Source organism: Diorhabda sublineata, chromosome 3, assembly GCF_026230105.1.
Source record: "Diorhabda sublineata isolate icDioSubl1.1 chromosome 3, icDioSubl1.1, whole genome shotgun sequence".
NCBI classification, from domain to species: Eukaryota; Metazoa; Arthropoda; class Insecta; order Coleoptera; family Chrysomelidae; genus Diorhabda; species Diorhabda sublineata.
The window spans coordinates 40,754,344-40,768,936 of NC_079476.1; the positions used below are offsets into that span (position 1 = coordinate 40,754,344).

The 14,593-nt window shown below is 32.3% G+C and overlaps 1 protein-coding gene across 1 annotated transcript in view; it reads right to left on the minus strand.

Annotated features, from left to right (window-relative positions):
• The window catches only part of LOC130441309 (neural-cadherin-like), a 110,916-nt gene that overhangs the window by 18,624 nt on the left and 77,699 nt on the right, over positions 1-14,593 (minus strand). The window contains exons 5-6 of the mRNA XM_056774925.1: positions 3,188-3,325; positions 1,785-3,108 (exon numbers count right to left, since the gene is read on the minus strand). Of these exons, the coding sequence (XP_056630903.1) occupies positions 1,785-3,108; positions 3,188-3,325 (1,462 nt within the window). The remainder of the gene's footprint in view (positions 1-1,784; positions 3,109-3,187; positions 3,326-14,593) is intronic.

Here is a 14,593-nt window from a genome sequence, read left to right on the forward strand (position 1 = left end):
AAGATATTCGAAATTTCCTTTTTTTGATTATTTTATATGATTTTCTATGTTTCAAATTTACTTTTTTATCTTCTAAATGAAGTTTTTATACTTTGATTGAACTTTATTTATATAAATTTTCTAGTATTTGTTGATAAATTTTCGTGTAAACCTTTTTGTGTTTAAGATTTGTTTTAAAAACTTTTTTTTATATTTTGGTTCAATATTTTTTATATTCTGAATAATTTTTTTGTGGTTTCGATAAATTTTCGGCTATTAAATAAAAATGTTTCTGTTTCAATTTAATATATTTATTTTTAAAGAATTTCAATCCAACTTTTTGAATTCTGAATAAAATTAATATGATTTGAATGGAAAATCTCGTATCTTGAAAAAAATTCGGCGTTTTGAATGAAAATAATGCGCCTTTTAAATAAATTTCATCATTTGTAAATTTTCAATAAACTTTTATGTTTTTGTTGAATAAATTTTTGGATTACGAATAAACTTTCTGTGATTAAAATTAAAATTCTCTTGTTTGAATAAATTACCAAGTTCTAAATGAAACAGTTTGATGTTTTGAATAAATTTATTCATTTTGAATGAATGTTTTGTATTTTGGATGAATTATTCGAATAAATTTTTAGATTACGAAAAAACTTTATGCGATTAAAATGAAAACTCTCTTTTTTGAATAAACTACCAAGTTTTAAATGAAACTGAATTCTGAATAACCTTTTTGTGGTTTCGATAAGTTTTCGTCTTTTAAATAAAAATGTTTCTGTTTCAATTTAATATATTTATTTTTAAAGAATTTCAATCGAATTTTTTGAATTCCGAATAAAATTAATACGATTTGAATGGAATATCTCGTATCTTAGAAAAAATTCATCATTTCAGTTATTAATTTTCAACCAATTTTTATGTTTTTGTTGAATAAATTTTTGGATTACGAATAAACTTTCTGTGATTAAAATGAAAACTTTCTTTTTTGAATAAATATCAGAGTTCTAAATGAAACTGTCTGATGTTTTATATAAATTTATTCATTTTGAATGAATGTTTTGTATTTTGGATGAAACTTTTGAATTGCGAATAAACGTTCTGCGATTAAAATGAAAACTCTCTTTTTTGAATAAATTTCCAAGTTCAAAATGAAGTTGTCTGTTGTTTTAAATAAATTTATATATTTTGAATGAATGTTTTTTATTTTGGATGAATAATTTGAAGAAATTTTTAAATTACTCATAAACTTTCTGTAAGTAAAATGAAAACTCTCTTTTTTGAATAAATTTCCAAGTTCTAAATGAAACTGTCTGATGTTTTAAATAAATTTATTCATTTTAAATAAATTTTTTTAATTCGAAATCTTTCAAATTCTAAATAAATTTCCATATTCTAAATAAAACTCATGTGTTAAATAAATTTTTTATTCAGTTTTAAATGAATCTATTCTAAATTTTAACAAAAAACCGTATTTTGAATAAATTTTTCGTTTGTTTTTATTTCTTTAACCGAGTTTTTGAGTACTATATGAATTTTTTTTCATAATTTATAAAGTTTGTGAGCTTTGAATCAACTTCTTACGTATTATAAATTAAATTTTTTGCTCTAAATTAACCTTTCATGAGATTTAAATATAAATATTTTGTTTTATACGATGAAAATTATGTGTTATAAATAAATTTTATGTCTCTAATAAATTTTCAATGCACTGACCAAGTTTTCAATAAATTATTATGATTTACATAACTCATTTTGGAGATTTTGTCTGTTTAAAAATATTGCACGTCATGTAAACTTACTTTGATCCTGTTCGACTTTAAACGAAGCCCTGACGATATCACTGGCACTGGGATCGAGTCTGAATTGAAAGGGCGGGCCGTTGCTCTTCGACCTGTCATCGTCGTCCGTCGCTAATAATTCAACAACTTTTCTGGGAGGAACATGTTCCGGCACCACGGGTCTATAATCCTTTAAGAACGTCGGCGCATTATCATTAATATCCTGGACGATAACCGTTAACGTCGCCGTAGCCGTTTTCGGTGGTATACCGTCATCGATAGCTAATATTTTCACTTGATGTCTAGGCGTGTCTTCTCTATCTAAAGATCGTTGTATACTCACAGTTCCTTCTTGATTAATTGAAAACTGTCGTTTCCTATCCGAAGTCCTGTCGATTGCGTAAGATACTTTACTTTTACCGCCTTGATCGGGATCGGTGGCTTTGAAAGTTTCCAAACTTTTACCGACTTCCGCGTTCTCGAAAACGGACACTTCGATGTTCGGACGTTCGAATTGGGGTTTATTATCGTTTATGTCTCTCAATCTAACTACGACCCAAGAATAGGCGACGTGATATTTGTCGTTATCGTTGTCTTCACCTTTATCGTTCACCTGAATTCTAAACCTGAATCCGTTACTCTGTAAGAGATCCTCGTAATCGAGGGGCTGGACGATTTTCAACGATCCCGTACCGTCATTATTTCGCACCATTGTGAATTTATCTGCTCCGTACCCGCTATTTTCTATAACTTTATATTGAAATTTGTTAGTTTCGTCTTCATCGTGTACGGTTACTGTGAGAATCGGCATTTCAGGTAACGTAGCTCCGTCTGTTTCATCAACTTCCGTAAACCATTCGTCTTTGGTAAACTGCGGCGGCATATCGTTGATATCTTTAACGCGAATCGAAGCTGTTCCTGTCCCTTTCAACCCTCCACCGTCCATCGCCACCACTTGTATCGAATAATCCGGAGTTCTTTCTCGATCTAAACAGCACACCGCTGTTTTTATTACGCCCGTTTCCGATTCAATTTCAAATATAGGAGATCCGGTTTCTTCTTCAATGACGTTTTTCTCGATAGAATACACTAATCGCGCGTTCGTGCCTTCGGAGGGGTCGTCGTAGTCGACGGCCGTCATCGTCATTACCACCATTCCGGCTGTGCCGTTTTCTGTAACATTACCGAAATATACTCCTTGTGGAAATATCGGTGCGTTATCGTTTATGTCTTTCAGATTGACTTGGACGTCGGCGTAGCCTACGAGTCCTTCTCCTCCTTCGTCTTGAGCGAAAACTGTGAATCGCCATTGCGGTCTTCCGTTCGGTTGATCTCGATCGAGCGGCTGGAAAGGAACATTGAAATAGAAAATAATAAAAGTAAAGAATATTATCGAGAGGATCGAAAAACCACACATGACTTACTTTTAAAACAAATATCTCTCCGGTGGTCCTGTTGATGTCGAATTTGCTGTTAGCGGGATTGTCGGGATCAATTCCCTGTCCCGTTAAAAAATAAACGATGTTTTGTGGTCTGTCTTTGTCTCCGTCTGTGGCAGTTACCTAAAGTTGAAAAAAATTAACGTTAGATGATATAATTTATTAAGTATACAATGCGACACATTGATATTTCGGAAAATAATCATTACTTTCTGATTACTGACTGTTTCAAATAATTAAATGGGTTTTTCAAAATTTTTTTATCAATGTGTCAACCTCTAGGTATAAGCATTTATTGCCACATTCAACAAACATGCGAAGCTAAACATTTTTCTACATACACATGCATTTCATTTTTATGAATAATCACAATCATTTGTTTTTCGCTAGCGTTATATAGTTCTCTTCTTAGACGGAGTAAAGTTAATGTCAACAAATTCATATTTAAGAAAATTATGCAACAAAAAAATACAAACAATCTCACTGCAATACGATAATACGATGCGGTCCCTGTACTACACCTGATCTTACGGCTTCTTCAGGGTTTCGCTCGGGATGTTCACTTGCTGATCACGCACTGATCATTGTTTTGGTTTATTATTTTTCTTCGATAAATAAACTTTAGTTTGGTTTTGACTGCCGACAGTGACTATTCACAATATTGTTTTCAATATGTGTTATAATTAGTTTTTCAAATCTTATTTCAATTTGTGATTTCTATATTTGATTACCGATTTATTTGTCTTAGATATAGTGTCGAATTATATCAGTACGGAAGTCACGTGTGAGACAGAAGGTGGTGTCTTGGGGATTGTAGCTAGTGTGTGGTAATTTAGTTTCTATTGTTCAGCATGAAATTTCTTAGAATGTAGCGTGTGAATTTAATGCAAGGGGTTTGTAAAACTTTTTTGTTCCAGTTTTTTATTTTCTTTGTTGTTTGTGGTTCAGTATTTCTGTTATTTTCTCGCACTAAACCTTTTAAATGTTAAGTGTAGTAGTTGTTTTATTTATTTATAAGCTATTTAGAGTCTTTACGTGGAAAAAGTTTTTCCATAAATGCTGGATATCAATGAGAACTCTATAGAGGTCTCTGCGTTCAATGGTAAGTTTGGGATGTAGATAATTGATTATTGATTTAATCTAATTTCTAAATCTGTTTTCACGTATTTTATAATTGAACTTTAACTTTAACTAGTTCGTCTGGTAATTTGTTGTGCCTTGTATCAAGTCATACAAGGCTAGTTTTTGATGGATAATAATTGTTGGTATGGTTTGTGATATTTGCGATGTTGTATATTTGTTTCTTCAAAGTTGTTATTAGCATTTTCTTCATTTGTTATTGATGGGTACCTGTTAGATGTTAATAACGTGACTTTGAATGACAATGAAACCCTTCTGTATCTAGTACCAGTGGAGAATCACATGGTAGAGGCTTTTCTGGCAAATTTAAATCATGACATTTACTATGTAAAACTTCTTTGTTTGTGGTGAAGTATTTCTGTTATTTTGTCTTGAAGCTCTAGATTCGTTTCTAGTTTTGCGTCAACAAAATAAATGTATAAACACGTTGCAAGCAGATTGTCCAACGTCTATTTTCATCGTCGTAAACCAGCGCAATTCAATTGGAAAATGTAGGAAAGAACTTTGAAGTTAGATCAAATACGTCGCAATAAAAAACTTTACAGTAGATCTCACAATTCTTATACGAAAAAGATTTTCTAAATGTTGATCCGAAATCATTAGGGTATTATTGATATAGAAAGATTTCTTAACATTTCAATACAATTAGAAGGAGCTGGTTTTAAGTGAAAACCGCTTTGTTATGTGGTAAACTTTAAACATTATCGAGTTGTATCACCAGTTTTAGAACTCATCAATAAAGAATTTTTTCATAAAACACTTGAACCAGTTCTGTTTATTTGTGAATATTTCTCATTTGATTTTCGGCCAAAATCTCTTCATTTAATATAAACAGATGAAATTCTGAGCTGTACGAACTTGAATTTAATACAAAAAAATATCTTGGACGAGGTTACAATTTGTATACAACAAGATTATCCTTTATAAACATATCCTAGTCATATGATATATAATTACGGGGCTTTGCTAATCAAAGAAGTCTACAAATCATCCAAATATTTCAGAACAAGTTGCTAAGCAGCATCGTAGATGCACCTTGGTGTATTAGAAACTATAACCTCCAAAAATATCTGGATTTAGACACAGAAACATAGCTCCTTAATATTGAATGTTTTAAAATATCCCTCGTATATAGTTAGATCAAATATGTTCACAATATACCAATTCAAGTTATCTATCTCATTTTTTTCTCATCTAGTTGTCACAGAAACGAAAAATAAATTAGCGTTTATCGCATATTTCCTTTGGTTTGTGAATCATGTAATTGATAGCATTTTCGTAACCGTTCGCGTAGATTTATTCCCGGCGATTAATTGTTGTATTACAAAACGGCATTTAATGGTTATTCGATTTAACAATCAGTGGTCTAAATGACAAAGTTTGCAATTTACATCATTTTAGAATGCTCCGTTCGGAATTTGGGGTGTTTTGTTTCCACTGGTTTTGACTGTATACAACATCGCGACAACGGACAATAGTTTATTTTGAATACAACTATGTTTTCACTTTAACATCACCAATAAATAATTGGCCCGTTAAATCTTTTCCAAACTTGGATCACTCTATAGCACGACTTTGGTTTTGTTTCATTTTATATGATCTTGAGTTTAATTGAAGAATGTGCAGTGCAGCTGGAACTATACTAATATCGAAAACAGCTTACAAAGACAAATAGGAAAATATATTTGGAGTTGTATTTAAATAGTTTCTCTTCCGGTTGAAATACTTTGACAAAACAGCTTCCAACTGATCTACTGGTGATGAGTTAATGAGCTATGGTGAAGAAACAGTGGGAAACGCCACTATCACAACATCCATCGTCAACTAAAATCGAGCATCGGAACGATGCTGATCTAGTTTTTTGATACCAAGGACGTAGTTCATGTTTCCGCAGGTCAGAGCGTCAATAACCTTCACGAAAACTTATTAATTTGTGATTCTGGTAAAGATAATAATAAAAAGGGTTCATTTGTTGTAGTTTCTCTATTCATTTTTACACTTGTTATCATCTACTTTATTCTCGTTCCAGTTACGATTGGTAACGACAACAATTCTGTATATGTACAGTTAATAACCAGGTTGTAAATGGATAAGTTTTATTGAAAAATTCAATTACAGGTTGTTTTTGGGTCCTCCCTTGTGTATTATTGTGTAGTAAAAAACAAAATACTGTCGTAGACGTCAGGAAAATTGTAATCGGGTCAGATTGCCCCTCGTAAATCCAAGATTGGAAATGATGAAAAATCTTAATGCGTGAAATATCTGTACTAATTTGGAAATTGAAATTACATGAAATTCTTTTCATATAGAACGTGTTGATACATCACAAATTGATCGTTATCAATTTCCAAATAAGCATAAATCTTTTCCGGATGAATTATGTGAAGATTCGTGAAATATGTGGTTAATATGCGAAATATTTTGTACGTGGATAAACATAAAACATATTTTCGCTTGCACTTAGAACGAGGGAGATTTAGAAAAAAACGTAATGTAGGTTGCCAGAAATAGAGCTAAAATGTTGTGAAATAATAAAATGATTTTATAAAAAATGTGACGTTACTTGCTAAATTGACGATATTTGCTAGTTTTTTTTTTAATTATTCTAGCAAATAATCAGAAGGTATGGCTTCTTCCAATCATTGGGAATACGCCAATCAACATACATTAACAATGATGGTACATACGAGAATGGTCCCAGATATGGACAAACAAAGAAAAATCTTGGAAAAATTATTCACCGAGCCATTTTTTCAACTTTTGCCCATTGTAATAATGGATATGTGAGCTGGTTCATTGTTTTGATGAAACAACACATTCTTCTTAGCCAAATGCGGCTGTTTTTGCTCAATAATACTCGCCGTTGATAAATTTTCCTTTTTCAAGATAGTCAATGGAAATTATTCCACGCGCATTCCAAAAAACCGACGCCATGACCTTGCCTAGAAATGGAGCGGTCTTTTACTTCTTTGTAGTCGGTTCTTCCTTTTAAATCCATTGTTTCGATGGATCCACGTTTCATCCATGATCCACATTACCAATCGTCTTCACGACACTGTTTTTGTTCCATTGTGGCACCCATCTTGCACACAGCTTTCTCAATTTTTCAGTTAATATGCGACGTACCGTATTACTATGTCTGCTAGCTCGCGCACTTTCAGTCGAAGATCATCCACTACCTCTTCATGGATTTTCTTAAGCATTTCAGGAGTCGTCACCTCATTTGGTCCACCATTGCGATGCCGGTCTTTTCAGGTCGTAGGACCTCGTTTAAACTCTGCTACCCAATATTTTACTGTTGATAACGATGACTAGTTTTTTCCATGTTTACAAATTCAAACATATGCTGTTTGGATTATGTACTTTGAACGTTGGAAAATAATGACCTGGGCCGTAGAATATAGAAATTCATTCATACTTCGTAGATTTATTTGATAAAATTAACACTTTTTTCCTGTTAGATGTTACCTTTATTTGATTTTCATTTTGGTGTTATAAAATTTATTCTGTGAGCTTGAAATTCAGTTTTATATGGTTTGAATGAATTGCGAAAATTGAAACGTTCCTATACTTTGTATTATTCACATAAATATTTAGAGAAATCCATCGATTTTCCAGCGCGAAAGACTTTTCGTGATTCGAGTTTGTATAATATGGAAACAAAATCGGTTTATAAGACAGTTAAATTTCTTGAGCGAGGAAAGACAAAATTTTTTATTCACAAACTTCCAACAATACGTGAAACAAGACAGAACCGCATTTGGTGACCCGCGTTCGAGCCCATGGAGACTTTATATGATTTGATAACTCATTGAGTGTCGCTTGCTTGGAAACAAGACATTCTCACAAAGTTCTTCGTGTGATTGTATCATCCAAGTTGGGAATATATTCAAAAATATATCTTGAAACGTTTATTATCAACTAAGATTAACCATCTTTAACAAAACCTTATGATCTGACGATGTGTACTATTATCGGCGCCCCTTTTCTGATGCTAGCTTTGAACCAAATTATTTTAAAAAGTCTATTCTAGACTTGAATTAGTTTCGTCTTGTCAAAATTTATTTAGAGTATGTTCCTCTTTGATCAATGTTTCATTTAAATAAAATATTTCTTTTGTTTCTTATTTTCTTCAACATTTCTGGAGTCGTCACCACATTTGGTCGACCACTACGATCCTGGTCTTCGCAGGTCCTACAGCCTCGTTTCTGCTACTCAATATTTTACTGTTGATAACTAAGAAGCCGTCTCACTTAGAGTAGAATCCAGTTTAGGTTTTTTATTGGTTGTGTTAAGGCCATTCATGTAAATGTAATCAATCATGTAACGATGACCATTTTTTTCCATGTTTGCAAATTCACTGAAAACGTTCACTATTGATGGCTACCAAACAAGTACTACAAAACGTGGTGTCTTCAAACTTTTTCAAGCAACTGCCTCGATCTCTAGGTCAGACCATGTACTTCTTGGATCATTGGTTTCCTTGGATCGCACTCAGATTAATTTGATTCTGATGCCTATTAGATAAATTGAATACATTCAATATTAGTAGATTGGTTGAGTGATATTTGAAGAACCCATAACGATTGCTCATGGTTTTATTATAAATCGAAATCGTTTGTAAAGTAACCTGCAGGTCTATGATGTAAAGTTGTATTTGAGCAACATTAGAAGCGTTTTTATATCGATATCCAACCACCCGATACATAAAGGCAGTGACCTAAATAAGTTTTACCCGATGATAAGAATGATGATGAAATAAATTTTATTATTTTCGCACGATTCTTAAACGATTTTTGGTAATTTTCTTTAGTGGGTTGGTGTCCTTGATTAATAGTTTCGTTTTGACAACTGACTGCATTATTCGGTCATGTGTGAAAGCGTTGTGACGTTATTTCAATGAGTTGTTAGACAAAGTGAATGTTATCATGAAGTATGGACAAAACGTACAAATCTACAGTAAATAAATTACTTGAATAGACTTAACCTTTCTTTCTGACTTGAGCAAAAGTCAATTGTCAAATATGAACCAGTGCTACCAACCGACGACTCGTTTTACGAATTAATTTCCCTACAGAAACTTTCTGTTATTTGTATTTCGAAATATGAAATGGATTGACTCATTGAGCGATTTAAATCGACTTCATATTTATGTATAGTTCATCATCAACATCGCTTAAGGTATAAAAACAAAATTTCCTATTACCGAAGTATTATACTTTCAACTAAAGCTTTACAAAATTAATTGTCTTCAGTAACCGACGCGGCTAATACCGGAATTCGATTTCTCCACCAAAACAGAAGGCAGAATTAGGGCAACCCTCAGAAAATTGCGGCTACTTACCAAAACCCGACCCTTCTATTCGGTTGTAGTCCGTCTAGGCCTGACTAATAGCCTTTAAAGGATTAATTAGACAGGTCGGTACTTATTAGAGAAGATTAATAAGTTTTAGTTTCCAACTGTGACTGAAAATATTTTTCTCTTCAACTTATATCGATCGACCAGAGTAGAATTTATTTTATAGTTTATTTTTTTAAATCTTTTGCCTTTTTCTGCTACCTGGTTTTAAGATCAACATTTTTTTATGTCTGATTCATTTTGTTTCTTGATGGCCCCCATACAAGAGTTTTCCTCTAAGCTTCATTATTTTCATTATACTTTTCTATAAACCAATAAGTCCTGTGAATTTCCTACTCAGTACTTAGGTACTCATCATTAAAAATCATTGAGCAGATCTGACTTTTCCTAACCATGTCTTCACTTTCCTCCACCTTTCATTCACCAAATTATTTAATGGTTTGTAAGATTTGAAGGTTTGTTCTGGAATGGCGTTTATCTCATTTGTTTGTCTAGGAATCGTATTTGAAAGATTATTGGTATGATGGTGAATCTGGTTGGTGTAAAGCGGATCTAAGACAGACGAAAAACATTCTCTCTCTCTCTCTCTCTTTCTTATCTGAACATTCTTATTTTGAAAGCAGTAGAATTAAAACAAAAACATCACCAAACAGTAAAAAACCGCCCATAGTATGGTCGTTTTAAAAATCATGGGAAGATAAGATTTTGAAAATTGTGAAGTGGAGAATCGACGAATTGATTCCTTTCAGTTTTTGGCTAAAAACCAAGAATAATTTTTAAGTGACAATTCAGTTTGGACAGTTTCACTATTAACCTGTTGCTTAGGGCTCATCAACTAAGAGAAGAATGAAGAAATAGTAAGAAATTCAGACCTTTCAGCCTTTAGCCTTTATATGTTAAGCAGACCCTTATTTCAACTTATTAACCTGCCGCTGGATAGTACATAAATCCTTGTACCAACTTTCTCCACACCCCGGAAGAGCATGAAGATACACCCTTATTTCGAAAAAAATTATTTTGTATTTTGAATCGATATTAGTCTATTCAAGTTTTGAGGTGGTATGTCAAATTCGACATTTTAAAGACATTAAAACGTGTTACCATACGAGTACTATTTGGGTTGAAGTACCAACTCGAATCACCGTGTTTCGCTGGTTTTCTTAATTCAATCAAAAAGATTTTTTCGTACTTTGAAGGAAATGGTCGCCTGTTTTTTCGGAATCAGTGGACATGTCGCCAAAGTTTCATTAGAGCATCGTGGAACGGTCAATTCTGAATGGTACATCAGTACGTTTTTGCCAGGTTCGGAAAAATCAGGGAAACCAATCGCAGAGTACGAATCATTGTCCACCACGACAATCCGAGCTCCCACACATCAGTTCAAACAAAAGCGTTTTTGTACAGTCAAAATATCGATTGATGGGTACAGTTCTTGTTTTGGCACCTAATGATTTCTTATTTTGTTATTCTTGATACAAATAAAAAATAAAAAAAGAATGTTACGATATTTACCGATATTTGCAAGTACTCATTAACTGATTTTTGTTTTGATATTTTTACGATTCAAACGTCTTCAAATTTTATCACTTTATAACTTTGAATTATTCGAAATTTATTTCGTCACGAAAGAAAATTTAATTTCGTTTTGTTGTTTTTAAATAGATTCAAAATGACTAATGACATTCCCAACAAACTTCACGAAGTTCCGTTCGTCTAAGTGTTAAAATCGAAAGTTTCCAGAATCTGTCACAATTCGTCGACGTTGAGAAAAGGATGAAAAATGGACGTAGGTTAAAAGTTACTTTCCGCTGATAATATCTCTTGTGCATACCAAAACACGGATTTCATTTAATTTACGACGGCATTTATCAATCTAGAAGTAAATTGCATTTTCTACGCGAATTCCCAAAAAACAAACTTCTAAATAAGTAATTCCTTAACGGACGCCGAGGTAAGGATGAAATACCTCGACGGACCGAACCAATAGGTCAAGTTAACTCGAGGTTAAGTGCAAATATTCCGAATAAATTGAATAACTTCCATTCATCGTATTGAATAAAACGATATTTGGACTGAAAACAAATATTATTAAACGGGCACAGATCATATAATATCACCTTATGTAAGAATTATACATAGCGATGAAAAAAATCAACAGAATCGCGTTAAAACTGCCATCTATTGGTTTTCGTTGATTTCGCCATCGATTAGAGGCGCCCAAAGCTTTCTGCGGAAAGTAGGGTGCCCAATTTCGATGGACAAAACCAGAAAAAAGCTTTAAATCAAAATATATGTAAATAAGATGAAGATATATGTTGTTTGGAAGGAAAATCAGGAAGAGCTTGTAATCGGTTTATAGTTATCAGCTTACCAAACTCATTTGGTGCTTGAGCCCCACATTCCCTAGTGCCCTTATGCATAATTAGAATCAATATTCCCTTGGGATATATCATTCCGTGTCATCAGAATTTGAGAAGGATGCTTTAACTTTCTTCCGAATATTCTATGGTAAGTGATCGAATGAGGTTCCAGTTTTTTTTGATTTTAATAGACTAAAGGAGACCCTACCCATAAACACCTGATAATATAATCAAAAATACTTGAAAATCAACAATAAATTAGCGTCGCATCACTGATAAAATCATTATTTGAGTTTGACTCCCACATTACTAGTTTACTTCAAATGGTTCCTAAAAAGGTTTCACCTTCAATGAATATATAAATAATTGGAAATAATAGAAATCGAAGATCAAAATTAAATATATTGAGAATTGAAATATTATGAGCCGTTCTAGTCAACAGACGAAACCAAACGAATTATTTTATCAGACTTTTGTTTTTTGGTAACTAATGATCGTGTTACAAAATTCGATGTTTTTTGAGGGTTATTTTTTCAGAATTTTGAAGCTGAAATATTAATTTAACAACGATAATTCTTGAAAAAACTCTTTGTTTTCGTTTATAGGTTTACAAAACGAAAATTTTGTTGACATAAATCAAACCACAACTCTGTCGACTGCAGCAAAATGTATAGCGACATATAAATAAACAAATTTCACATAGTTTTCATCAATTTTTAGTACCTAGTTCTATCAAGTAATACCACATAAAATTTCGTACAAACGATAATGGAAATGACATCAAAGTTTTAAATTTCGAGTGTCCTGAATTGTGCTTGCAAGCTATGTCGCAAGCTACAGCGGAATTTATCATAAAATTCAAGAAAATGTCCGATATATTTTCAATTAGAGACATAATGTGGTTTTCCTAGCTTCCCCGAACTAATAGTGAAATTGCTTCAATTTCAACAAATGAAATTAATCGAAATATTTCCAGACTTTTGTCTTTTACATCCGTACTTGTGATTGGGCGTAACCGGCTGTTCAATTAGTTCTGATATACAATAAGATATTATGTTCATTGTTTCAATTTTCTCGTGTATTATGTCGTTATGAACACGTGTGGATCGGTCAAATCATTCATATATTCACAGTTGTTCAAAGATGACGTGTTTCATTATTGTTGCATAATGGGAAGAGTTTCGGTTTTGGGAAATCAAAATATATTCACAAAAAATTCTTTCCCTTCATTTCAAACAGCAGAGAAATGGATTTCTGTAGTTGAAAATGGTTTTAAAGACTATCCACGTCTACAAAAAGGGCATCCATGTCAAATAAGATTGCAAAAATACATATCGCTTCTTAGCTGTAGATGAGATTTGAGTCTACCATCACGATTTTAAGTGAAAACAAAATATTAATGCGTGGTTGGAACGACTACAAAGCGAGTTTGGGTACAGAAATCGGACATGCAGATGTCTGGAACACAAGAGAAATTTTGTTTAGGAGTTATTTCAACATTTGTTGCAGAGTATTGTGCGATTGCAAGTGAAGATACGTAGAAACACCAGGTTAATACAAGAAAGAGGTATTTTTGTTGAAGGTTAACAGTTGAAAGGACTACTGCGAGAATCAGTAAATTGGAATTTTGGAATTCGTGCGACTTTTGGTTTTTTCACATCTTAAAAAGTGAGTTTGGCTTCAATTGAACGAAAAAGGTATAGTAGAGTCTTTTTTCTTTGGAAAAGTAGGTTTTGTACCTTATTTTTGAGAATATTTCAGGTTTGGAATGATTGAAAACGAAAACAAACTTCATCTCCGGTATTTTAATTTGTTTTTGTCATTTTAATTAAATTACTTCAACTATTTCGGTTCTTGGACATTAACACGTTGACTGAGTGTTTCTTGTTTTTCTTTTTTCTTTAGAAAAGTAGGTTTTGTACCTTATTTTGAAAAATATTTCAGGTTTGGAATGATTGAAAACGAAAACAAACTTCATCTCCGGTATTTTAATTTGTTTTTGTCATTTTAATTAAATTACTTCAACTATTTCGGTTCTTGGACATTAACACGTTGACTGAGCGTTTCTTGTTTTTCTTTTTTCTTTGGAAAAGTAGGTTTTGTACCTTATTTTGAAAAATATTTTAGGTTTGGAACGATTTAAAGCAAAAGCAAATTAGTTTCATATATTTTGATTTTCTCTCTTCATATTGCTAAAATTATTGTTCTTGGACATTAACACGTTGACTGAGTGTTTCTTGTTTTTCTTTTTTCTTTGGAAAAGTAGGTTTTGTACCTTATTTTTGAGAATATTTCAGGTTTGGAATGATTGAAAGCAAAAACAAACTTCATCTCCGGTATTTTAATTTGTTTTTGTAATTTTAATAAAATTACTTCAACTATTTCGGTTCTTGGACATTAACACGTTGACTGAGCGTTTCTTGTTTTTCTTTTTTCTTTGGAAAAGTAGGTTTTGTACCTTATTTTGAAAAATATTTTAGGTTTGGAACGATTTAAAGCAAAAGCAAATTAGTTTCATATATTTTGATTTTC